Source organism: Agelaius phoeniceus, chromosome 16 (assembly GCF_051311805.1).
Source record: "Agelaius phoeniceus isolate bAgePho1 chromosome 16, bAgePho1.hap1, whole genome shotgun sequence".
Lineage (NCBI taxonomy): Eukaryota > Metazoa > Chordata > Aves > Passeriformes > Icteridae > Agelaius > Agelaius phoeniceus.
The window spans coordinates 13496122-13523464 of record NC_135280.1 but is presented as its reverse complement, the minus strand read 5'-3'; the positions used below and the strand labels follow the sequence as shown (position 1 = coordinate 13523464).

Genomic DNA, 27343 nt, shown 5'->3' with positions numbered 1-27343 from the left:
ACCTCAGCAATGAATAGTTTGTAGGATGAACTGACCTAACAAGTAGCAGCTCAAAGAATTCCTTCCAGAGCTGGGCTTTGGGCTCTGCTCTTCTTGCCTTGCTTGCCAGGTCTGGCATTATAAACTTGTCATGGCACATGCCTTCTACTTTTAGGTTTTTTTGGTTCTTCAGTAGATTGTGAAGGGTTTTGAAAAATAAGTAAAACAGCTACTGTTTCCTGTGTTCTTCAGGAGTTTTATTTACAGCCCTGACAGCTTTATGCGTGGTTGAAGGAAGAATGTTTTTCAGTTTATTGCCTTCTCATCTATTGAGGGTGCAAAACCAGTGGTACTCCAGAATAAATCATTCAGTGTGACCATTATATTCTCATTTCAGGTTTGTGTTAAGACATGGTGACTGACTTTGATGAAAAACATGACGAATATTTAATATCCCTTCAGCAGAGAAACCGGTAATATTCACATTTGTTTCCACTTGGGGTATGAAATATTTGTTGTATTGTATCAAATATCAGCAGCTGTGATGCAAAGTCTGACTTGCTGTGCCTTAAAACATTCAGGTGTTTCTCTCTTCTTCCCTTTGCTTGCTAAAAGTTCTTATTCCTAGGGGAAATTACAATGTTTCTTCAGCATTTAAAATAGAAATACATTTATTAATGAAGTAGTTACTTTTTCCACAGTGATGGGGAAGATTTTTGTTTATAGAGCAAGAGGTTGTAGATTCAGAAGTAACTGGCAGCTCACGCTGTGTGAGGATGTAGTTAAGAGGCACAGTTATGTTGTCAGAAATACAGAAAAGTGGGAAATAAGAACAGCCAGGTTACCTTTGCAAACTCCAGTGTTGTTCAGACAAGTTTCAAACATTTCTTTTCCCCTTTGTTCATGTGTTCCTGTCACTACACCCTGGACAGATGAACTTCAGAGCTTATTTTAGAGGAGTCTACAGAACTTTCATGCTGGATTCCTTCCTCTAACACAAGAGATTTCTAATCAAATTATATAACAAACTGGTTTGGTGAAAAGACCTTGAAGGCCACAATTATGTTAAAAAACCAGCCAATTTTTGTGACCACAGGTTTCTTTCCTATACAGCATCCTAAAGCAGTTTTGGAAAAGGATAAAACCAGTTTATTTAATGGTTAAACCAACGTGCATCCTTGGTATCAGAGCTCTAATTCTGACTGCTGGGGACATGCTCTTGGGAAAAGGTGGCTTGTGTCACAACACAAACACCTGGGGGACTTTGGCCTGTGGATTGACCCATCCTGGAGTCAGAGGGAAGCCAGGTGGTGCAGGGGAATTCACAAATTGTCACCCACATGATGCCAAGCTCCTGGCCTGCATGTCACCTCACCAAAGGAATTAGCATGGCCTGGGTATAACCCATGGTGAGAGGAGAGAAAATGAGAGTTGGAAGAGGGAGAGCAGCTGAAACTGAGGCCATGGAAGGGCATTATTTTGATATTATTTTAACCAGCCTTTAATTTTCTGCTATCTCTAACTGCAGTATTGGCTGGGGGCTTTCTACCTCCAGTTTCAAAACACAAATCATGGTTTTTATTCTTGAAAAGAGGCCAACAATTTTTTAAGCTTTTTGAAATTCTAAGTGAAATTCTTTGAAATTCTTAAGAAGAAAGGTTAAATATGCAAAATACCAAATAGAGAAGATAATGTGAAATAAGAAATAACATGGAAAAAAACCTCAGAAAGGAAAAGCTTGGTCAAACTTCCTCTGTCACAGTGTGTGGGTGCTCATGCACACGTTACAGAACAGGAACAGACCCTGGAAGATGGATTCTGAAAGGGTTCCTTGAACTGGGAACATATTTTTCAGCTTTGTGACATGCTGTGTTGTTGTATTTATTGAAGATCTGACCATCTGTGTATGCACTGTGCAAGGATGAATTATTGGCCTTTCTCCTTCAGGCTGCAGGAGCGCTTAAGAAGAAAAGATCCCGTGCAAATCAGACTGGAGCAGTTGGAAAAAGGATTTTCTCTGTATGTGAATGGAGCTAACTCTGAGCTGAGAAAGTACCCCAGGAAAATCACCCCACACAGCTGCCTGAGAAACAGGCTCAGACCCACCAGGACAAAGGGTGAGTGCCCTGGCAGCCTGGCAGAGCTGCACCAGGGCTGGCACTCACTCACAGAGGTCACTGGGATCCAGGGACAGCACCTCTGGAGCCTGGTGGGATGAAATTCCATGGAAATCAGGGTGCTTCAGCTGCTTGTGTGTAAGGAATAGTCTCTGCAACACCCTATCCATTTTTCACTTGATCCCTCTTTAATTCCAACATTTAACTTCCCTGCCTCTCCATTTGTTAAACAGCTCTAACTAAAAGTAGAAGATTAGAAATGTATATAAATTGTCAGGGGAAAATAATGGTATACCTTTGACACATAACACCATTAAGAGGATTTAAGATCTGATGGACTTCAGTGTTATCCAAGCCTGCTGTCCTGAGGACAAATGACATTTGATGACATAGACTGTAATCAAATTATATCCAGTAATAGCTTCATTAAGCTCATAAATTACATTTAAGCTATAATAGTTGTCTTAAAAAGATAGCTAATCTTTATTTAAATATTTGAAGTGAAGAAAATCAACCATTTTTTTCTCAGTGATTAGCTGGCTTTATGGAAAAATGGGTATTTTGTTTCTAATTTAAGTCTGTCTGTCATTGAGAGCAGTGCAGTGACAGGAATAATTTTGCATGCATGAAAGTATAAAGTATGAGCTTACTGGCCTTCTAATCTATTTAGCATAATGAAAAGAAAGTTGATTTTACTAAATCCCTGTGTAAAGCAGTTTACCAGCCTTAGTCAGTTATGTTCACACTTGCTACAACCTATCTCAGAATGGTTTTTTTTAATGTGTGATAGCCTGCTTAAGCTTCATTTTCACCTAAAATGAAGACAAAGAGTTAAAAAGTTACCTACTCTGATAATTTATTGATTGAAAGTTTATTAATCTCAACAATACCGGAAACAAACATTTCCTGCAATAACTGTTCCAACCATAGCTCTAACTTCATCTCCTTAATTTGTTTTCCTGCTACACTGGGCACATACTACTTGTTTGCAGACTTAGGTGTGTTCAGCTTGTATAATTTCCTGCAGGCTGTGTGGGATGGTGATGAGGAATCAGCTTGTCACCTGTGCAGAGTGAAACCTTGTGTGCAGTGATGTAAAAATGGCTATGTTCTGGGGAATGGTGGAAATTGGCTCCTCTGTCACACAGGGCTGATACATCTTCAGGTAGCTAAAGAGGGTGTAAATCAATATCTTGGGCTTTTTGCTCCAAAAATTGTCAAGGGATATTGTGACAGCAGCTCTAGTGGAACTCCTGTGAAGAGAAATTTCCTCTTTAAGTTCTGCTGTGCAGTTGCTATGTCTCAGCTTAACTAAAATTCTTTATTTCTATGGTCCCTTAAAGCCATTTGCTTCAGTCAAGGTAGAATACATGTCTTAGAGATCTCTGAAGACTCCAGTTGCAGCCTCTGTTCCTTTCCTCAGCTCCATCTATCAGGGACTGTAGCACCAGCTCTGCAGAAGATAACTCAGTGTTTTGCTGTTTAACTCTCCAGTGGTGTTGTTTTAAACCCATGAAGCTGCAGTGAAAGATACCAACTGAACCATTATCCTGTCATTCTTCCTCTTCCATTTGGTTTTGCCACTGAAGTCCAGAATGGGAATCACTGCTGGTCTGTATGAGCTTCTTGCCTAGGAGTTCTACCTTAGCAATTTTGTGGGCTCTTTCCTTTCAAGGTATTTCTTCTCGATGATTGAATATGATTTTACTTACAGGAATTATTCCTAGCTGAGATACAGCACTTAGTTTTCTTCTCTATCCATCTCCCATGAGAGTTATTGCATCATTTATTACTTTAAAGCATCCATCTATAGGATTAGTCTTCACTGAAAAATTAGGAATGGGTGGTACTTAATAATCTAAAACAGGCATAAATCCCTCTTTCTGGTTCCTGAAAGTGTCATCATAAATCTGTTTGTCAGGACTGTTTTCTTTGTGTTCCCTAGGAGTAATTACTGATAATAGTGATTGATAAAGTTTTTATGCTTAGGATTGGTAATGAGTTAAAGGAAATGATGGGTTGGAGGGTAGTGAAGCTGGGCTTAGGTGTGCTGGCATTTCTTTGGGTCTATAACCCACACATGGTTTCACAACTCTGTTTGCTCTTCCAGTCAGTGTCTGTGTGGTCACAAATATGTGCTTGAGGGTGATTTGGGGTCTCCTTGGGTTAGGACTAATATTTTGAGGATGTACTTCTCAGTCCTCGCCTAGTCCAGTAGGTACTGACAGTGCAAATCCCTGAGGGAATGACACCAGTGGAGCTGCTCTGTGTGCCCAAACAAGCACTGGTTGGTATTCACATCCCATCCATCCCATGGGAAGGATATTTTTGTTCAAACTAATGTTTGTTGCACAGATGACTGGCTCAGCTGCATCAGCCTCTGCCTGGCATTTCAGTGACTTCTCTTCCTGGCTTAGAGAGACCTGGTCAGGTGAATCCATGTCAAACTGTGACCACTACAATCCATCACTAAGTAGAGTCATGGATTCACAGAACTGGGAGGGACCTCAAAGCTCATCTTGCTCCAGCCCCTGCCATGGGCAGGGACACCTTCCACTATCCCAGGTTCCTCCAAGCTCTGTCCAAGTTGGCCTGGAACAACTCCAGGGATGGGGCAGCCACAGCTTCTCTGGGCACCCTGTGCCAGCCCTCATCACCCTCACAGGGAACCATTTTTTCTAATATCCAATCAAAGCCTGCTCTCTGAGAGTGTAAAACCATTCCCTCTTGTCCTGTCACCCCATGACTGGTAAAGAGTCTCTTGAGCCCCTCAAGCAGTTCTGAGGATGAAGTTCTCAGCAGTGGGAGCCTGAGTCCTGCCATCTCCCCCTTTCCTGCTCACATTTGCAGCACACTTGAGGGGCTTCTGGGCAGTTGCTTTGAAGAGATGGATTCTCAGAGGGTGCAAGGGAAATGTGCTTCCAGTTCTCTCCCAAAGCAGTGACTGAATCCAACCACACTTCTCACAGTGTAAGCTCAAGGCCCTTCAGTGCCAGCAGAGCCAATGCAGCAGAGCAATCAGCACCAGTGGTGGCTCAAAGGATTTCTGGTGTTCCTTGGGAACAGCCTGTTGGAGTAGCAGGAGCTCTGCTTGGAAGGGCTGGTTCTCTTCCTTGGAGCAGTCCATTCCTTTTCCCTCTGTGTTTAGTGCTGTTTTGGGCAGGGAGGATACAGACAGAGAGATACTTTGTGCTGGAGCAACAGAAAAACATCCTGCAATGCTGTGATCACTCCAAATGGACATTAGCAAACACTGTAGTCCCAGGATGGTCCTGCCCTGGGCCTGCTCCCTCCTGTCTGCTTGGACCAGCTTTTGTGCAGTCTCCTAGTGAACCAAGGGCCTATAACTAAAAGGAATCTTTTATTTTTTCCCACAGTCAAAACTTGCCATATCAATTCTCTGAACAGGTCACTGCACAGGTGCATGTAGGGTTGTCCAACCCCCAGAAAAGAAAATATGGTATTGAGAGTTGTAATGAGCATTTAATTCTGAAGTAAGCTCTGCTTTGAGTGGAAAGCTGGACTTGGTGAGCCCTAGAGGTTCCTTCCAAATGAAATCTTTCTGTGATTCTATGACCTTTGTAGGACAATAGCTTCTTTTATTGGCAGTGCCAGTTCCTGTAGCCTTAGGGTGACCATTAAATTATGGCTTAAAGAAAAAAGGTTTTGCATCAGCTGTTTTTCTCCACTGAGAAGAAATGGAAGCTGTAAATCTGTCTTGGCCATAGGAAATGAGATGCCTTTATTTAGGATGCTACTGAGAGTGTTGGTGATGCCTTTGTTCCATTGAGGACGCTGATGTGACCTGCAAGTTGTTTGTCTCTTTCTCTCAATCAAAGCATCTTCTCAAAAATCCATTGTTCCACTCTAAGTTGGGGCCATTTCCAGCACAGAGACTCTCAGTTCTCCTTGACCATACAGAGATTTTTTGCAGAAGTTCCTGGACCAACTCTTCCTCACCTTAGAAATGAAGGATAATGGTTGTTTCTCCTTCATTTATGGCTTATACATGAAGAATCCTTCTCTGCAAAGTATGTTAAATACCCAGTACATTCTGTTTAATCCTATACCTTATGTTTCCTTAATTTTGAGAGTAAATACACACAATTCCTTTGTAAACCCAGCATATCACCTGTGGTTCACCAGAACCCTGTCTGTCAGTCTGTCTTTGGTAGCTGGGTCTGGGCTCAGAACCTCAGACAGGTTACTTTCTACCCAGCTGGGGGTCAGAATGATGTGTACCCCTGTTCTAGAATGTATTTCTCTATTTTCATCTCAAAAAAGGTGGGGCTTCCCCTGCTGTTAAGCTATTGTATCTTATAATAATTTATTCTCCTAAAACCACTTGATGATAACTGTCCCTGAAGAGGTTCTAAACTCCTGCTGCTAGAACTGGCCAGGATCTGATGTGGGATATCTTTGCAGCTGTTGATTCCATTCACCTGTGAGATTTATTCTTCTGTCCTCAGCTGTGGGGAAAACAAAGCCACACAAATCCACAAACAAAGGTGTCTGTTTATTGTCTAATACTGAATTTCTGCTTTCTCTCTCCTCTCTCCTAATTCTTGTGTGTCCCTGCTGAAGAAGCAGCCCAGCTAGCAGAGAGTGGGCTGCCAGAACACAGCCCTCAGACTGTCCCAGGCAAGATACAACGCAGGAATTGGCTTCAGGTATGGGGCAGGTGGGAGAAATGGGGCTTTGATTCTTAGGTTGCAAATAACTTCAGGGAAAATTGGTTGTAAGTGGTACAGAGTGGGCAGCTGGGGCTCTCTGATGGCTTGGGCTGGATCCTGACAACATGAAATGTTACCCTGCCCAGATTTGTGTCTGCTTGGAAGCCTAAAGAGGCAACTCTCATTGAAAGAGTTTGGTTTCAGTGAATTCATCACAGAAACTTTTGTAGCCTGGACATGAGTGGCTCAGTGTGTCCTCCAGCAGAAGAGCTGCTGCTGGATAGCTCTGGTGGCACCCCAGGGAATTTATCTAGTGCAAAGGATGGGGAAACTCATTTTGGAGAGACATCCCTGCCTGTTAGTCCTGTTCTCCACCTGCAACAAGATTGAGGGACAAAGAAATGTAATTTGCATAATTTGAGTTGTAATTTGTGATAAATTCTTGTGATAACAGAGGGAAATGCATATAGATAAAAATATCCTATCTATAAGAAATTTAGAGCCATCAGCTGCACAGTTGTTGGTTCTCTTCTCAGAAGAAAAAACCTATTTTCCTTTAGCCTAAAGAAGGATCTGAGTTAACCTGTCAAGGACTTAATTAAAACAATAAATGTGAATTCAGAACAATGGAGACATGTCACCCAAGTAATTGCACCACTTGATTAGCCATTGGCCTGGCTGGATGTTCAGTCTGTGCTTGAGTGATGGGATCAGAGGTCTTTGGCACTGTGGATAAGTGTTTGTGCTGTGCAGGTTTTCTTTTCTTTCAGAAAATACTTCACATTCAAGCTTGAAAGCTGCATTACTTTATTTACCACTCTTACTGCTTAGTTGAATTCATTTTCTCAGCTTCCATTATGGCCTGTCAGGACTTCTTTGCTGAATTTGCCAGATGTGTGGCTCTGTACTAAAACCTGGTTGCTACTTGGGACTAGCTCAGGATGATTCCTTAAGTCTTTTATCCAGTTGGATGGGAGGATAGGAGTTATTATATCCTTATGAACAACTGGAGTGATTTAGCTAAGGAAAAGTGCAACCACAGACTGAACAGTTTCCTTTCCCAGTGATTTTCCATGGGGAGTTTTTGGATATCTAGAGGACCCAGCAATTCTTGGCCAAACCTATCAAACTTGGGCTGTGCTGAGGGATGCTGTGAGGGGGAAAGATGGACTCATTGAAAGAATTAACCCAAGTTATCTTAGGATATTCCCTCTGGGACATCTCTGCCCCTGGCATTTAGAAAATGCTAGAGGGGTGTAGGAACAAGAGAGAGCAAGGTTTAATATCCCTGCCCACTCTGGGCTCAGCAGCATCAGGTGGGGAGTTAGACCAGAGGTGATAAACCATAATTCAGGGGCCCAAAGATGAGCTCAGGGAGGACAGAAATCTTCTGTGGAACAGAGGGGAAAAGCAGTGCTTGATCATGCTATTGTTATATAAAGTGTGATGGTTACTCTTTTTGTACTGCTGATACACAGAAGAAATCTGATTTCTTTGAATGCTTCTTTTGACAGAAAACTGTGGCAATTAAAACAGAAGAAGGGGGCAAACTCTACATTAAACCATCTCTGGAGTACTCTGAAGATTTTGAACCTTATGAAAGCGTGAATGTGGAGAGCAGCAGTGATGATGATGATGATGATGATGGTCCTCTCTCCCAGGTACAGTTGGCAGCTGCCTTCTGTTGTTCATGGCAGTGTCATTTGAAATGTGATCATGCCCAGCTGGAGCACCCAAACCCCTCTATAGTGGTGTCTTCATTAGAGAATTGTGCTTTGATGAGATGTGACAAAAAGAAGGGAGAAAATGAAAAGTAAAGCTTCTTGAAAAATCAGTCTCAATCAGCAACACTACAAAATGTTAAACCTTATTTTTAGGAGGGGGAATATTGTCTCTGTTGGGTTGAATTGAGATATTTCCTGCAAGGAGCCTCTTTCAGTTCAGTTAATGGTTGTACAAGTGAACATCACTCCTGGGTATCAGGTTAGAGAAAGCTGAAACAAGAAGCTTTTGGTGCCTTTAGGGTAGTCTTTAAATAATGATGCTAAAATTGGTGCATGTCATTATTTTACCCAACAAAAATCAGATTATTTGAAAATGTTCTAATCAATGCAGTTGCTTTGCATCAAGGATTGTTGTTGTATTGACTGTGCAGCCTTCCATTTGATCACTAATTGCAGTTTGTTCTAGCACACTTCACAAATGTGAAAGAAAACTAATCAATGAACAAAAATTTATGAATGTTTTTCTGCCTAAGCAATTAATGACATAAATAAAGCTTTTCTGGGTAGTGGAGTAGCATCTATATATGAAACTGTTAACTGATTTTACCACTGACATCAGACAAAATTCCTAAGCATATTTTCCTAGCTTGCATCTTTCTCTCATTTCTATATTGCTCTTGCATTGATGATTATTTTTTTCTCTACAAGCTGGTAACTTGTTTACACTGATGAATATTTATATCTTTTATGTTCTTAATAGGAAGCTAATAATTTCAAAACAACACCCCTTTTCTTTTTAGTTAAGATGGAAATAATTTTGATTTTGCTGGGGCTATAATGTGTTTTTTTGAATGTCTTGTTACAATGCAGATGCAGAGGTTTCAAAAGAAAAGAAACTTGTACAATTTCCTGTCAAAGAGCTGGAAATATTAGTTTTGACTGTCTTAAAGACATGCTCAATATCAAGGCTCAGGTTGCTTATAAACCCTCTTTTGAGCCTGACTTTGTCTGCTCTTTGTAATATATTTCTGTCAACATGGATTTCCTAACAGGTATAATCTGTAGGAGCTTGAAGCTTTCATTGCAAACTGAATATAGACTGTCACAGTTCATTTGTACCTAAGGTACCTTCAGGTTTTCATTTTATACAGTTTGCTTACCTATATTTATCTCCAAACTCTAATACCAACAAAGCAGGGGAAAATAAAAAAGCATTTAAGAGATGCAAAGTCTTTTCCTTTTGCATTCATGAAAGCCCACAGCTCTCCAGCATCATCTGTGCTGTTTGTGGTGTGTGATGAGAGAGGCAGGGCAGTTTTTTTCCACAGTAAATTTCAAAATAGGTTATTTTTTGCATAAAATCCTGTTACAGTGTGTCCACTTCAAAAAACTCAGTGCAAGCTGGGAGCTTAGCCCATCAGAGCCCAACTCTTTTTCTGCTGGTTTTTGAAGTACAGATGTGTACAAGGCAAGACTATTATCATCTATCATGTGCTTAAAAAGGAGTTGCTGCTACATGAGCTTGACAGTCTTGTGAAGGCATTTGGAAATTCTGGATTGCAGCTACTCCTCAAACAGCAAAGCACAACTGTGAGACTGCACAAATATATCCCTTTGCTCTCCCCCTGACTTCCTTTCTGTAACTTACTCCTAAAAATTGGTTTTGCACATAAAAGCTCCTTGGCCTAGAGAATGTTCCTGCTGGATACTGATGAGAAGGAGCACAGCAGTTGTAGGATGGTTTTTCTTTACAAGCCCTCATCAAATGAGGCAAGACATGACATAGGAATGGGAATATTTTTAGCTGCATCATGGCTCTGAGTTCCTCAGAAGATTTTTCTTTCTCCTGGAGAGGAACTGGCAGCCACTCTGGTTTATTCTAAAATACAAGTCTGAGCTTTTCTGACAGATGTGTTTATATTGTAGCAGAAATTGAGAAGCAGCTTGCAGCACAGTGTGGAAGAGGAGAGGATGGAAGAAGACTCCCTTAGTGATGATTATGACTCTGTTGAAGAGGATGTGTTTTCAGACCCATCTCCCACTGAGGAAGCAATTACAGGCTTTGAAGGCCTTCAGTTGGATAGCAGTGGGGCACTGCAGAAGGAAGGCTCTGAACATCAGGATGCTGGGAGATGCTCTAGCCTTGATTCTGGTGCCCCAGCTGTGCTGGAGTTCAGCCAGGATCAAAGCAGTAAGTCTGTGTCTTGCACAATTCTTCTTTACAATAATCATTCTTTGAGGGAATTGCTTTTAAGGTTGATCATGAGGAGTTACTCCATACCCTCCTAAGTTCTCATGCCCTTCAGCAAACCTGTTGTTTTGATCTCCTGATTTGGGACATTTGCATCCTCTTGTACCTCATTAGGAACTTTTTGGCAAATCCAGAGTTACAGACCTGGTTACTGCACCTGCATCACCACCTCTAGACACTTGGGCTAAGATTGTCTCAGACTATCTGTCTGTGAGATTTCTCAAGGAATTACCATGGTTTTAGATATATTTTTGCAGTAATTCAGGCAGCCAAATCTTCCCAGTCTCACCTTTATTCCACATACCTGTCCCAGGGTGTGCTGTTCATCCCTGTGATTGACATGAGCCACTTCTTTTTGTCTTTCTGTCTCCTTTGGAGCCTCAGTGTCCAAACCCACAACCAGTCATTAGGTCTCAAAGATGATTTAACAAAGGGTGAAGAGTTCAGGCAGAAACCAGACCTAAGCCTACCTTCAGTATTTCTCAGAGTTCCTTCCCTGCTCATTTCTGGTACAGTAATTGGTTTTGGTTTTTTGGTTTTGTTTATTTTACTGCTTCTTTTTGTTTTTTTTCCCCTCAAATCTGTAGTTAATTGTATAAATTCAGAGGAACAATCTTGGAATAAATTAAGTAGAGGAGTATTCCTTTCATTATCATGGATGTGAGTGGACTGTGAATGGGGTGAGGGGCAGAAGAAGAGACAGGAGTGAGAGATGGAAGCACAGTGAGAACAAAATCTCTGGGAGACTGCAGGATTTTTTGTCCAGAGAGAAATTTCAGAGCTGTGATGGAAACAATAGAAGCATTAATAATTCCCAAACCAAAAAGTAAAGACTTACTTCTCTGAGCTATTTTAGACTGCCCTCTCCCCCTCTGAAACTTGTAAACAAGATAACATTTCTGTCTGTATTTTAAGAATTTACTTTGGTATAACTGTGTTAACAAATAACTCAGGACTTCTTTTTTATTTTTGCTTTTCATGACAGTAATGCAGGTAAATATCTGGCAGAGATGAGATATCTTGGTACATTATAATACTATTTTTATTTTGTTTGAGTTAGTGCCAGCCATCCATATGTGCATCTGCATCAACAGAACAGTGCCAGTGAAAGGGATGGAAATTATCACTTTTAACTATGCCAACATAATTAAAGTGGCAAAACTTTAGCATTAAAAATCCAATAAATTTTCCTGGGCTGGCTGCTTCCTGATAACTTTAAAGTTTATTATTTCTTTTTCCTTTTTATCTTGCAGAAGTGAAGCCAGTGCAAGTTCTCTCAGCCAAAAGAAAGGACAGTGCTGAAGTGTACATTCCTGTCAAAACAGTCATGCTGAAAAATAAAGGCACTCGGCCACTCTCTGCTGAGTTCCTGCACCAGAACAGACATGAAGCAATGTATTCTAGTAAGAAATAAGAATATATGATGTCAATAAGGAGAGTTTTCATGCTTTTTCCCCCTCTGGCTCAGATGCAATTTTAGCACACATCTGTCATTATGTGAATTTTTTAGCTGTCACTCCCCTGCCTGTTTTTTTTTTTTTAAAGTGGGATTTTCTGTGCTTCTGTTGTTGTTTTTAACACCTCGAGTGTTCTGACTTCAGTGAAATTGTGATCAAGTGTAAAAGCCTGTATACTTCAATCTTCTGCCACATCATTACTATGTTCCTTATATTTTTGCTTCCACAGCACAAGATTTTCCCTCTCCCTTTCAGTCCTTGTTCAGTACTTGCTCTGTGTTTCCCACTTCCCTCGTGAAGCTTTGTTCCCTGTGGGTTTAATGGAAATGTGTGTTCTCCCAGGCAGCAGTTGATGTTTAATGGAAGAGTTTAACAGAACACATTTGTAGCAATACAAAATGCAGAGTTCTCTACCACAATAATGACACAATTTTTCACAGCATGACAAAAGAGACCTGTGGCTGCTTGGGACTGTAGTTGAGTTACACCTTGAACACTGAGATCAGCCTGCAGTGCTGGGTAGATGTGCCAGTATCCAGGACCATTCTGGAAAATATTTTTCTTGGACTGGAGAACATAATTTGAAGCCATTGCTGCTTATTCTAAAAATCTGCTGCTAAGGAGTGGTCTTTACCAGGGGAAAAACCCCAACAAAACAGAGCAAACCCCAAATGTAGGGGCTGAAGTTGTGACTGTAGTTGTAGTTCAGTGCAGTCCTTAACAAGTCTGATCAGCTCGAGTTTTGAAAGGTCTGAGGTGAAGTTTTCAGACCTGCCATACTCTGTGGTCAAGCTGCTCTTTTCAAAAAATCAGAATCCAGATGTGTCCCAAGAAAGCACTAAGGCCAGTGGTTTTGAAAAGCCAAAATAATTAGTTTCTTAATTAGCAGAAAACCAAATAGAGAAAAAGAAGTTAATTCTTTTTGGCTCCAGAATAAATCCCCTTTGTAGCTTCTGAGACCCTCACCCACCATCTGTTGAAGCAGATGTTGCTTTGAATTCCCAGAGATGTGTGCTGCATTTGCTCAGGTTATAATAATGCTGGTTGGAGCTGTTTCTGTCCAACTACTGTGATAAATCCTAAATGAATTTCATTTCAGGGGGATGATACAGTACAGAAGAATGAGCAGGTCTTTATTCCATCCCTGTTTTTGCAGAGATGACTGCTGCTTGTTGAAAGTTTTCATGGGTGTATGTACAAGGAGTGCAGGCACACAGATCTCAGCTCAGTCTGAACTTCTTGTCTTTTCAAGGTGGACTTGGTGTTACTTGCACTGTGCTCTCCTCCCTGCAGCACTGGGAGCACTCTGGCACTTCAGTATTTCCCCTCACTCTAAATGTCTGTACAACTTCAGTCTCTTCTCTTCCTTTGACTTTTAAAGCCCTCAGATATAACCACTGTGCTTCTCTTTTAGTCCAATCTCACATCATCTGTTGTTAAATTTGATTTCCTTTCTTTCAAACCTGTTTCTAGGCTGTGATGTTTCTGTTTCTCCATGAAGTTTGGGAAGATTGGGATTCGTGTGGGCATTGTGATGACTGCTTAAGTGACAAGGTCATTTATTTTGCCTTGTAAATAGCAACTCCTGATTCCCCTTGTTTTGCTAGAAGTCTCTGGGGATTCCTACAAAATAGCTGAACACCCCAATTAAAAATTCCTGCTGTGCTTAAATTATATATACTTCTTTTCAGTGGACTATTACAAGGCATTTCCACTAAATACCAGAACAAAGCAATCTAAAAGCATAAAAATTATGGTTCTCATTTGTTGGTTTTCCTCTTCTTATGATGCTGTTTTAACTGTTGCCTAAAGAAGATGTGACTTGGAATCTTAGCATAAAGCCAAATTGGGGGAATTCAGCTTCATTTGGGATGGTTATAGATGCTTGCAGAGCCCTTTGTCAGTCACTGAATGGGAAGTTTCAGATGTTGGAATGTTCTGTACTTGTATGCCCTCAAAAAATGAGCATTTCTTCCCTTTTTTTTGGTCCCAGAGCCCTTAAATCGACCAGAAACCTCCCTTTCAATAACCAGGAAGAGTGTGTGTGAGAAGGATCCTGACTTCTCTGTTTCAGCTGTTGTTCAAGCAGTGCAGATTGAGAATGAATTCTTGCAGGAAGATCTGCAAAGGCAAGCAGTTGCCACCAACCCCCAAAAGGTATGGCAAAAAAAAAAGAGAGCTGTTTGTTCAACTAGCAAAACCCCCATGAATTACAATCTCTTACACATTAGGATTGTGTATGAATGAATGGTGATGCCCCCTAAGTATAATTTAATTTGTATTGTTCTTCCAAAGAGTTGTTTCCTTTAATCTGCTTCCTCAGGATGGCATCCCACAGCTCCCTCTTGATTCCAGGGATCACTGAGCAGCTGATAGAGCAGCCATATGATGTGTCTGTACAATCAGATGCACAGCTGCAGGCCCACTTGAGCCATTTTCATCCTGCATGCTTCTGAAACAAAGCAAAGTGTGATTTCCATCCCCAAAAATCCTGTCTTCCTCCAGGACTCTGGAACATGGACACTGCCCCCTGTTAGTGCATGCTCTGCTTTTGGGGCACAGCTGTCCTGTACACTGCTGGATCTCACTGAGGATGAGCTGGGGAGGGTTTTCTGCCCCAATGTGTGTTCATCTCTTACCTCCAGAAACCATGTTTAAAAACAATTAAAAAATCATAAGCAAGGAAGTTGAGAAAAATCAACAAAAAAGTTGAGTAGAGTCAGAAAAAGAATGCAGCACTTTTCTTCTGTTTTCTCTTAGGTATTTTACTGATAGCTCTTTATTTGAAAAATAAATCATTATTTTATGCTAATAGAATTGAAGGGTTTGGGGATTTTAAAAGACTTTATGATTTTGGAGGAGAAAGTCCAGTAGACCTGTGCCAAAGCTTTGGCCAACCCTGAATCTTACCAAATGCATACAATGAGATTTTATATATGTATATTTATATATGTGTGTGTGTGTGTGTGTGTGTGTGTGTGTATCTTCTAATAATTTCAAAACAACACCCCCTTTCTTTTTAGTTAAGTCCTCAGAATTTGCTTCTATGTTTTCTTCCACATAGAAGATCAAGCTCCAAGCTCAGCTCTTTCATTGTAAATCAAGACCAAGTCCATGAAATGTTCTTTAACTTTATAGAGTTACAGATGAGCTGGGCCCAAACTCATGCTTGTTCCAGACATGCAGATTGATGCTGTGTGGTGAGAACAATCTGAATGGAACATCTTCATCTTTTTCTTACTTAGGAGACATTTTCTGTTTCATCTATTCTTTCTGCAAAGGCTGAACCTCCAGAAAAACGCCAGACAAGGACCGCAGTGACCAGAGCTGTGGAGAGATTCTGCCCTTTTGGAAGGTATATATTTATATATATTTGCTTTAGGATAGCTTCCTTTTTTAAGAGAGATTTTTTAGAATGTCACCAGTCCAATTACTACACCTGATAATCTTTAAATACTTGAGACATCATGCAAGCAGCAAATCAGGCAGTGCAGCCTTGGGCCAGTTTCTGTGGAGCAGGATCTGCCAACATCTCACTTTATGGTCCTCAGATCACCTCTGCATTCTCTTCTCACACTGCCTCAGAAGCAGCTGGAACTGGAGCCCAGATTTTTAACCAAACTCTGTGAATCTAAGGTGGAATGCTGTAAAAGTTGACATTTGGTGTTGGGTACTTTTTCCTGTGGGGTTCATCCTATCACCTCTTCATCTTTGCACCGACTGTTTCTTAAAAATGCAGGAATTATGAGGAAATAACCCAGAATATGTTGTTTCAGACAAAAGAAGAGACTCCTGAAAGGCTTTGTGGAGCGTGGCAGCCATTCTGCCTGTGACAGTGACAGATCCCTGGCTGGTGGCAAAGCTGGAGTAAATTCCTTGTGGAGAGAGAAGGTTTGTGCATATGTGCACCATAATTGGTGCTTCCCAGTGTTACTGAAATAAAAGTACATTGAATGAGCTGTATCCCTCAGTTCTGCCCCACATCAAGTAATAAACCTATGGCAGGGTGCAAAAAGAGAATTTATCACTGTTCATCAGAATGACAGAGGAATCAGACAAAGAACAGAGTTAGTTGCCTTCTCTTCAGGCTTTTTAAGAGTGGTGATGTGTGGCAGAATGGGTGTAACCCAAAATGATTGATTGAATGTCATCCAAATAGCCATGGCTTTGCAATCTTTTTTCTTCTGACCCATCAGTTTTGCAGTCTGAACAATCTTTTCTTTCACATTTTATTGGTTGGTCACTGCTGGTTTTTTTTTTTCATTTTGGTCTAGATGACAGCCAATATGGATGTACATGATGCCATTTATGTGACCATGGAACTTCTTTCCAATTGGGGGAATCCAGCAAACGTGGGCCTGAGCCAGGTGGAATTCTTTGATTTCCACAACCAGAGGATCTTTGTGTCTCCTCACGACGTGGACATTCGAAATGCTGACAATGCAGGGGATTTGTGCTGCCTGGTCAATAACAACTTAAATGTAAGACAGCTTAGTGCTGGATGTTCAAATCTCTCATTAGAATATTCCTATAATGCTCTATTTAAAGGTTTTTTGTTCAGAAACATTTGGAACCTGACTGCATGACAACTATCTGATAATTAAAAAAAACCCCTACAAATATTGCTTCTTATTAACAACTCTCCTATTCAAGAGGTTGGTATTCAGTTACAACTTCATTTTAGAACTTGTAGTAATTGAATTTGGAGTACTGTAGAACTTGGAGTAATCCTTGTAGTCTCAAGGTAAAGGAGCTTCACTGCTAAGATGGATAATACAAATTTAAGTAAATCTCTAAAGAAAATGTACCTGTTTTCTCTTGTTCCCTTGTTATCTTTTTACCTAGGGAAGAATCATGGAAATATAAGGCTGTGTAGGTAGTTTTGAACAAGAGATTAAGAAAAATATATGGCAGGTAAAAGTCTTTTATGGCTCTTGTGTGGGATAGTAAGATGAGGAGATATGAGGTGCTCCCACACTAATGACAATGGGCAAAAGGCAGTGACTGGTGTGAAAGAATTAACAAATGTCCACGGCCCTTCATAAAGCCATAGTTTCATTTGTGCTGCACATTCACTCTGCCATTTTTCATGGGCCTCTTGAGCAAGGATTCTAGTAAAAAATTAGTATGATTTTAGTGGATGAGGATACTGAAGGACTTAGTCCATTAAAAACATAAATTACAGCTCATTTAATGCTAATGGTGATTTTCTGCTCTCAAGGTAGATGAGATTTGAAAGAGAATAAATATGCAGTATTTTGAAATTTAGTTGAAACTCCTTATGGAATATTATTTCCAAATATTTTTACCAGAAGCATCTTCCTTACTGTCTCCTGAAAATTGTAGTTGGGATCTCATAAATACCCATTCTCCTTTTTAGGCTGTGCTGGCTGGCAGGTGACACTCAGTAGTATTTGTAGTAGTGACTCTCAGACTCTCTAGATATTTATAAATTATGTAGTAATACATTCATTAAGCCATTATGAACCTGTTACTCTCAGTATTACTCATACATTTATAGATCTCATTATTCTTAAGAAATGAGCTTTTGTATTGCATTGATTAATATATTCCCTTGATTTGTGACTCTGTAATCTCCCCTCTTGAGGCTTCATCCCAGATGCAATCTGGGCAGGGAATTTGCTCTTAGGCTGTGGATATGGGTGCCTGAACTGCAGATTCCTTCAGAAGGCAGAGCAGCACTTCTAGTTTGTGTACATTTCAGATCATACAGGAAAGCTTCAGGGTGCATTAAAAACCCAATAAATTTATCAATCTCCGAGCAATGAACATTTTCAACAGAACAAAAACTTGAAATAAAAACTTATTGTGTGGAAAACTCATTTTACCATGGTTAAAACACTTCCATCTTTGATCAGTTAGGTCTACTTTTGTCTTTGAGAATACTCTTATTGAAGATGAGGGATTTTATTTTATTAGTTTATTTATTACCCTTGCAGACTTTTAAGAGGAGCACTTAAACTGCCTCCTTCCTTGTATTTTGTGATGTACTGTAAAAGAAAAAAATTCCTGGCAGAATAGCTGGTGCTCTCAACTTTTTAGATTAGATAATAGGGAAGGAATTCTTTACTGTGAGGTGGGCAGGCCCTGGCACAGGGTGCCCAGAGCAGCTGTGGCTGCCTCTGGATCCCTGGAAGTGTCCAAGGCCAACTTGGCCAGGGCTTGGAGCAGCCTGGGACAGTGGAAGGTGCCCCTGCCATGGCAGGGGGTTGGAACTGGATGGTTTTTAAGTTCCCTTCCAATCCAAACCATTCTGGGATTCTGTGATCATATTTAGTAAGTCATGGATTAGGTATTTTATTGAAATTGTTTTCCACAAACCTTTTTGGTTCTTATATGCATGTAGAGGTCTTTTAAACCTCAGAATAACAAGGGCAATAACAAATATCTACCAAATGTGTTTCTTCCCCATGGGGAACCCTTAGATCTGTTTAATTCCTCTTCACAGTGCTTGATGCTTCCTTTACTCTCCATCATTTACACCTTCAGTCCCACAGGAAGTGCCAATCTCCCACAAAATCTTAACATTAAAGGTTTCCACTCTCCCCTTTTTCCTTGGTCCAGAAAAAATGTAATTCCAACTCCTTAACATACCAGGTTCACCCTGATGGTTCAAAGAATTTTTGGGTTCGATTTTTCAGCTCCAAGACAACAACCCCAGGCTCAAGTACCTCTTGTGAAGGCAAAGACATGAGATCACTCTTTGGGATAAAACATGAGAGTCCTCCAGAGTCTCTTGAGTTTTGGCATGGATCCTTCAAGGTGCCTTGAATTTCTGGTGTCAGATCTTTAACAGCCTCATGGGGACTGTAACACCTGTGAGGTTGTGTAATCTCACCAATATCAGTTATTTCCACTGATGAACAAAATGATCTCCATGGCTGCTTCTCACTCAGGACACAGCACTCAGCCTGGCTCTGCTAAATCTCTGGTTTTGGAACATTGTGTGCAGTTTTACAGAGAAGCCAGTGAGAAGCAGGAGCAGGTGATTTTGGTGCTGAATCAGGTACCCTCCTGTGAAGGCACCTCTGGCTCTCAGTACACACCAAAATCCATTGATTTCTGGGGAGTCAGCTCCTGCCTTGAGAGCTCTGCACATGGATTGCTTATCAGCTGTTGTCTGCAGTTGGGAAATTGGTTTTTTAACTGTTCTTATTCAAACTATAGCTTCAAAAACATGATGCAGCTTTGAAGTTGACCCTGGGGTTGGGTTCATAGTGATTTGAGGGCTGTCCTTCATTTCTTTGATGTCAAGAGGCTTCTTTCTTTTTAAGTAGAAAGGATAGAACCTGTCTGGTACTCTTATGGCTGTTGGTGCTCCAAAGTGGTGTTAAAGCAGAAATAGTCTCCCAAAGCTTTTTGAGAGGCTCTGGGGCAGAGACCCATCAGAGGCTGGAGAAGTGGAGAGAGGACCATGGTGAGGAGTGGATCTGATAGCTGTCATATTCATGCTGCCTCTGAGCAGGCTCCAGGGTGCTGTCCTTGCCATTGTTAGTCACACAGCTAGAGGACTCTGGGGGAAAGTGCTGTGGTTAACACCTTCAGGAAAAACTGAAACACTCACTTCAGAGAGAAAGGTGTGGAAAAAGATTGCTTGTTATCTACTGTGTGTGTATCTGTGTACTGTGTGTCCCTGAGAACAGGAGGGGAACTAATATATCAGCTGCTTTCAGATAACTGACATGTTATCCACACATGAGTAAGACTAGATATCAGTTATATTAATATTCAACATTTTGATTCTGAAACTTCCTTCTTTCTGAGCTGCCACATAACCTTTTCTTACATTCTGAACATGTAGAGGTAGCAGTTCTTAACAATGTCCAGAATTGGGCATTTCTTGATACTTTAAAATCTCTTGATTGCCAGTTGTATGTAAAATTGTGTTGGGAATTCTGTGATGTCTTAGAAAATTTGCAGTGTAGAGTCCAGTATAGCTCTAAGGAGTAGATCTGTAAGTGAAACTGATTATCTGCAAAGCCTGATTAAAATAGAGGCAGACAATAAAGTAAAATTCTCTAAGATTCCCCTCCTTAGAGGACGAACCAGAAGCAAAGAAATTGTAAAATGATTGTAGAATGTCCATTGTGCTCAGTGATCCCCCCTAGTGCCAGCAAAGCTGATTAATTTGATAAAAATAAACTGGGCTTGCTCTGCCTGTGCTCTGAGCGTGCAGATGTCTCCCTGGGACAGCAGGCAGCTGACCTTTAGCTCATTGCCAGCTTGTTGGGAGCTGTCTGGCAGGCAGGGAGTGGGATTTACTCTTGGGAAATGAGGCTGAGGTTTTGCTCTTTACGTAGCAGATTTGATGAAACCTTTCCTTTTCTAATGGCCTCCTGTGCTGCTGGGGGGTGGGGAGTTAATTAAAACACCTGCTCCATGAGAAGGAGCATTAGTGACAGTCTGCTTGTCTGTGTTTTTAGCTCCCCAAGGAAAGCTGCATTTGGATGTGCCCTTTCCACCCACCCGTCCAACTTTACTTTGTTATCCGCAATCCCACCCGCTCACGTGACTTTGGTATATCCAAGATCAAGATTTGGAATTACAACACAACAACTCCCAGTGTAAGTAGTCTTTTCTCAACTCCTCTTTATATTTGCTCTTGCCTTGCCTAGGGACATTCAGTGTGATCCTCTTTCTAAAAGCATGAAATAAAAGTAGATACAATTTCCTGTAATAAAACAGGAGCTGTGAGGTGTCCCTGTCTGCTGTGAAATTTGCTTTTGTCTTAATTGTAAGTGCTAACAATGTAGTGCTAATGTTTTCTTGGGCACAATGAGCATTTGCTTTCAAAGCTATTAAAGATCACTAAAGACCTAATGAAAGGCTTGCACGTTCTGTCATTAATCCTTTACTGTGGTGAGAAGTATAGAAAGGTAAGTGCATCTCAGTATTCAGGGCTTTCAACTGTTTAATCACAATGTAAATAAATACGTGTTTAAATATCTGTTTTCTGGTGTCTATAAATATAAACAGGCTGACTGTTGCTCAGTTTGGGGTTTGTCACTTTAATGAGAATCATAAAATGGTTTGGGTTGGAAGGACCTTAAAGATCATCCAGTTCCAGCCCCCCTCCCTGGGCAGGGACAATTAAAAAGTCCACTACTGTGTGCTCATAATAAAACCAGTCATCTACTGTTACAAGAGAGACATATCATGGCAGATGGCAGATGGTCTCTTGTCTGTGTGTTTGAATGTCACCATGAATATTATTCTTGTTTGTACACTGCAGTGTTAAGAAAAAAAAAAATCTCAGGTACTGGATCAAAGAGGATTTGCTGTCCTGGATTATAAATAAGAAGCTTTATCCCTCTGGTTTTGCTCTCATCCATGTTCTTATATAAGCACATATGGTAATTTATACATACGGAAATGGCCGTGGAAGGGACAGCTTAAAACAAATTTACTACAACATGATTTATATTTCTTTTCCTGGAATTTTAATAGCTTTTCTCACTAAAATGTGGTCTACAGGATGTTCCATCATCATTAGAGTGTGCTGTTCTTGGAGGTAATGGCATGATTTGTTACCAAACCTACTGAACAGAATGCAGGACGCACGCAGAAATGTTTGTCTGTGTTTCAGGGCTCTGCTTCTTCAATAACCTGAAATAAGGCAATGTGTAAAATCCATTGGGAATATAATCCTATGGATTTTGGTGGAAATGCAGCAGTTTATCCTTGCTGAAGAAATGTCTCATTATCCTTAGCATGAAAGAATAATACAAAGCAGTTCTGCCTAAGTCTGTAATTTGTCAGGAGGAAGTTTTGTCTAAGAAGTATAAAACCCCAAAATACAATGAACAAACAATTTTCTTCCAGCTAATGTAAATCCAGAGCCAGATTTCTGTGTGGATTTTGGGAATCATTCTTAACTGCCTTCTTTCCCTCAAAAACCACATAAGTGAGAGATGTCCAAGTGCTGCTTCCAAAAATAGGCCAAAAATTAAGTCAGGCTGGTACTTTTGTATATTTGAATTTCAGAACTTGAGCCTGGAAGGAGAAAAAAATGTGTCTGAAGGAAGCTGTAAAAGTCAGATGACATCATTGTCATAGATTCCTTGATTCACTGAATTACAAGGAAGATCTCAGAGGATGCTTCATCTTGCCTTTATTTACTTCAGATGAGACCTCCAAAAAAGGAGGTGATTTTTAGTCTGCAGGAAGGGAACAAGTGTAAGGGCAGCCAGCTTTTTTCAAATTTATCTGCAACAGTCAGACATTTTGTAAGTACTTGATACAGCCTTGAAATTGCATGGTTAATGGTGCTATTAAAACTTTTTTCAAAGATCCAGTCTAAAGTGTGTTGTATGTCTTCACAAAACTGAGAATGGAATCAATACCTAAATGCATTAAGGTCTTAGGTGCTCTCCAGTTGAATAATTCTCTTCTTCAGGTGGTTTCTGTGCCTGTGTTCCTGTCCATTCTCTTGGGGTTTTTTTCAGTGCTGGATTACCCCTGGTGTGCCTGTAAGGAGGCAGCAGCTTTCTTCCAGCACAATCAGTTTTGTAGAAGTATTTTCTTTGGTTCTTGACTTCTTTTCTACTGCTTCTTTTTCACACTTTTCTGAAAAGTCAGGCAGAAGCAATTTCAGGTCCTCTGTCCAGGAAGAATCCTCAGAAAAGTGTTTTGTGGTTTTAGGCTCTGTCCTTTGTGCACAAATATCACAGAAATGGCCAGAAATACCATCCCTGTTTTCTCCTTGGGAGGCACCATCCCTGCAGACACCCTGGGAGAGCTGAGGATGCAAGCTGGGAAGGAACATCCAAAGGAACCAGAATTATTTTCACAAAATCATTTTTCTTTCTGACAATGCTCATACCTACTTGTTTGTTCTGAGATATTGTGCCCTTTTAATTACCCTTCCAGCAAGGAAAAGCCCAGCCTTGGCTGAAGTATTGAGTGGTTGTTTACAGGGTGGGATTACTCCTGAAGAAGGGATTTTTCCAGCCTCCTCATGCTTGAGCAGTGCTACTGGGGAAGCTGAACTGTCAATCTTTTCCACCAGAACAGATCACTAAGCAACTGGAAACTCAGAAGAGGGGTGGGAGGGAATGAAAAAGAGCAGTTCTTAGTCTTGTGCCTGCATATGTTTGTTCTTGGAGTCTCTTGGGATCTGTTCAGATTTTTCCTCCCTGAGGCTCAGTCTGCTCAGGATTTTGGTGCAGATTTTCATTAGCTCTCCTGAGCTGTCAGCTCTTGGAATGCCTGCCCCAGTCCAGTGTGTCTCTGTTATCCTAGAAATACCTGGCTGCTGCTTCTTGCTACACTTCAGACCTTTTCTGCTTCCTAAAATACCTATCCCAGACATTCCAAAGCATCAGAGAACAGTCTCCCACTGACTGGAAAAGCAATTTTGAAGTGAGTGACCCCTTTTTGGGTTTGACTGTCCCTTTTTCAGGGAGAATGAGCTCCACTATCTCATTTTGTAGAGTTTTCTCTGCCTGCCTGACCTCCTCTGCTGGTGAGTGCAGTGGGATTCATTTCAAAATATGCTGTTCTTAAGAAGTTGATTTTAATTTAAAAAGATGACATTGACAAATACTTTTCAAATGTACATCTATATTTTTGTGGTCCCCTTCAGTTTATACTTATTTCCAGGTAAAAATGCAGAACTAAGGCCTGGGTATTCCTAACAACAGTAGGGCTGGAATGTTATGGAGAAATGTTCCAGTTATCCCAAATTCAACTGTGAATATTCAATATCTCTAGCATTTAAGGACGACATTGGCAGTTTAGACATATAAAAATTTTTAAAATAGCATTATTGGGACATCCTGCTAGTCTTTCTCTTCCCCATCATAATTGCAGGCAAAGCCACGCAGGTAGTTTTCAACAGATGTAATTATTGAAATGTTCTGATCCCCAGTTAGATCAATCTAGCAGTGTCCTCATTCAAGGGGAAAAAATATCCTGTTTTATGGCTGACTGCATCAGCACAGAAATGCAGCACTTTATGATCCTACAGGAGTTCCACAGGCAGCCAGGCCATAATGGCCAATTAAACTGGTTTTACAGCTGCTCACAGGGAACTCAGGGAAGGTTATCTTTTCCTTTTCAGGAATGTGTCCTGCATTCCTGCACCCACTCCCCTTCCTCACCTGTAGCTTTCTTGTCGTGTTTGCATCTTCTGCTTTTCCTCTGGGAACATCCATATTGCATTCTTTTGGCCTCAGAGATGTTATTGTTCGGAAAGCAACAGGATGGAAGCTATAAAAGCTTGTAAGGCTTAAACAATGTGTGTTCAGGAGTGAAGAAGCAGAGACTTTCATGCTTGGAAGGGAAGGAGTGATTGGTTTAGTCTGGGAGCAGAGGAAAATGAAAATCAGTATTCAAGGAGAACTGACAGGCTGGAAATGAGCAAGAGGGATGAAACTGAAACTTCTTACTTTCACAAAAAGCTTCTTAGTTTTCACAAAAAGAAGGAAAGAACAGAGAGTCTCTGAAAGACTCCACGAGATGGACAAGTTAGAGAACAGAATGGAGATGGATTGTGTCTCATCTGCTGTATTTTCTTTGAAGATAATGGTATTTTTGTCAAGGGGGAGAAAAGGTTATATTGAAGTGGTGAAGAGAATAGAAAGAACATTAATTCTAACTTCAATGGAATAAAAAAATCAGGTATTGGTGAGTGCCACAGAGAAGGAGAACATAAAGTTGTGAGTGGCAGAATTGTGTCTGAGATGAAGGCCTGCTGTTTAAAAGGCTGGTTAAGTGTTGGAATAGGCTATCAAGGCAGATTAGTTGAAAACTGTTAAAACCAGATTTCCTCACAATGGTGTAGGTTATTTTATATTCTTCAGTGGAAAGAGAGGGACTGGATGATTTTTTTTTCCTAGCATTTCTGTAACTCTGTAACTATTTTTAACTCTGGTGGCTTTGATCTGGGTGGTTGTTCACTGTGGAACATGTCGTGAAAGTGCTGAATCTTAGGGATGAAAAGCAAAATGTGCCTCAGGAATTTATATCCTGATCAAATATAATTGTACTTAATCTGGGCTTTTTCCCTCAAGCTTTTCTAAATAATCAAACCTTGTCAGACAAAGTGATAGCAGTGTCTAGCAGGGTTTCCTGTCCTTTAAAAAAATCTTATCTATTACACAGTGTTTCTTAGTCATTTCAGCTTTAGATTAAAAAGCAGTCAAAAGCACATACTGACACAGGGTTTAATTGTTTTCATCTGTCTATTGATTAAGTGTTCAAATGTCAGAGTCCCAGAGCTGTGATATCAAATGCTTGAAAGCTTGACTGAAATCTTCATACCTTTATTTTTGTAGGACCTTGATGTTGGAGCAAAGAAGGTGAAGTTGTACGTTGATGAGAACCTTGTGTTTGATGGTGAATTAGAGAGAGGCTCTGGAGATCTCCTTGCTGACCAGAACACCACAATTGACCTTACAGATCACAAGCAAGATAGCTCAGCCTCCCCCTCAGCTGAGAGGAAAGAGGGAAATGCACCTGCAGGTCCAGACAAGAAAATAGACCTACTTTTGAAATGCTCAGAACCAAACAGTGCTTCACTGAGCTGGACAGCTCTGCCAGAAGAAAATCTTCTTGAGCCTAAGATGAACTCAATCAGCTTTACAAAGAGAAATTTGTCTCAGTTAGAGGATGATCTAAATGTGCCCCCATCTCAAGTTTGTATAAAAGATGCCAAAGAGGAGGAAGCAGCAGTTCCAGAGCATGTTCAGTCTGATGATGAGCTTTGTTTGAGTGAGCAAATGGAAAGGTTAACAGGAAGAAAACTGAATGATTCTGCAGGTGCAATTCCTTCTTGGTTACAGTCATCTTCCCAGGTAACACAGAATAATCAAGGCACTCCCAGTAGGCAGAAGCCTCCCTGGCTTGCTACAGAACAGAATTTCAACTCAAGATTTCAAACACAGCCTGATGAAATCATGAAAAACTTCTCAGATCTGATAAATGAGGATGTCAAATGTCAGAGGCATGAACTGGGAAGACCCAATAGCAGAAATGCAACTGGAGATGGGAAATCACAAACGCTGACCAGAAAGGATGCTGATGTGGACTTGGACATTTTTGACTCCCTTTCTAACAAAAACTGCAGTTTGCAGTACCCTGTGAGTGGAAGGAGAAGTGTCATGTGTGGTAGAAAGATGGGATTAAACACTACAAATCTTGGAGAAGATGATTCTGCTCGCAAAGGTAAGAGGTCCCAATAGCAACCTTAGTCCAAGTGCTGATGTGTTCTCCATTTTGCAGAGGCACAAACTCATTTTAGATGGAAGGGACCTCTTGAGATACCTGGAAGTTCAGACAGGGGATATTACTTTGGCTATTTGTGATATTTTCCTCATGAGAATACTCAGTCTGTCTCCTACACCTGATATGAAACACTCTTCAGAAAAATTTACATTCTGATTTAGGTGCTTTTAATTTATTTGGAGCAGCTGGAAGATGAAATTTCAGTAAATTACATTCTAAAAATTGACAGTCCTGTAGACAGCAAATGTTTGCTAATATCAATTAAAATGTGCAGAGAGATAAAGAAGATTACATCCCAAATTTGCAGAGTGTATTTGTGTGGTAGCTTTGTGTCTTTCTTGGTGAGAATAGATGCTCAATATATTTATTCAGAGTGAATGGAAAATTACCCTTATTTTTCTTCTCCACTCATAATTCTATAAACCTCTCCCTCAGACATCTGGCTTATTTATGAAGAGTTTTCTAATAAATGAGCTGTTGTCTGCTCTGTGCTGTTGATTATCCTTGTCCTCCTTCCCCAGACCTCCTGCTGGAGGTGTTTCCAGCTTTGTGCAGTTGTGTTCTGCCTCAGGCAGGACCAGCTGTATGTCCCCAGGGAACAGCAGGAGAACTGTGCAACTTCCCAAGTTCCCCCTTATCCCAACATCTGGCAATCCATGGCTAGGAAATTTTCAGGGCATGAGATATTTTTGTCTTTAACAAGTGTAAATAACAGAAAAGTAGAATTTCTTACCCACAAGTTCTACTTTGGCTCTCTTTCACCCAATTTGCCTTTGCTTGGGATATATGTTTATGTCTTCCTTTTTCAGTTTCAAGCCATGTCACTCTGACTCCTTTTTTAGACCCTTCATGCCCCTTCCTAGGCATTCTGTAATCCTTCAGCATTCAGTATCTT

At 40.7% G+C, this 27343-nt stretch overlaps 1 protein-coding gene across 16 annotated transcripts in view; it reads left to right on the top strand.

Moving 5' to 3' along the window:
• The window catches only part of KATNIP (katanin interacting protein), a 56890-nt gene that overhangs the window by 1338 nt on the left and 28209 nt on the right, over nucleotides 1-27343 (top strand). For 5 of the 16 annotated variants that reach the window (XM_077186765.1, XM_077186762.1, XM_077186764.1 and 2 more), the window contains exons 3-14: nucleotides 377-452; nucleotides 1927-2096; nucleotides 6681-6766; nucleotides 8284-8430; nucleotides 10420-10684; nucleotides 11998-12147; nucleotides 14195-14358; nucleotides 15447-15556; nucleotides 15975-16092; nucleotides 16476-16682; nucleotides 20646-20786; nucleotides 25500-26388. In XM_077186765.1, coding sequence (XP_077042880.1) covers nucleotides 391-452; nucleotides 1927-2096; nucleotides 6681-6766; nucleotides 8284-8430; nucleotides 10420-10684; nucleotides 11998-12147; nucleotides 14195-14358; nucleotides 15447-15556; nucleotides 15975-16092; nucleotides 16476-16682; nucleotides 20646-20786; nucleotides 25500-26388 — 2509 coding nt within the window. In that variant the 5' untranslated portion in view covers nucleotides 377-390. The remainder of the gene's footprint in view (nucleotides 1-376; nucleotides 453-1926; nucleotides 2097-6680; nucleotides 6767-8283; nucleotides 8431-10419; nucleotides 10685-11997; nucleotides 12148-14194; nucleotides 14359-15446; nucleotides 15557-15974; nucleotides 16093-16475; nucleotides 16683-20645; nucleotides 20787-25499; nucleotides 26389-27343) is intronic. The other 11 variants (XM_077186769.1, XM_077186776.1, XM_054644088.2 and 8 more) reach the window with 9 other exon arrangements.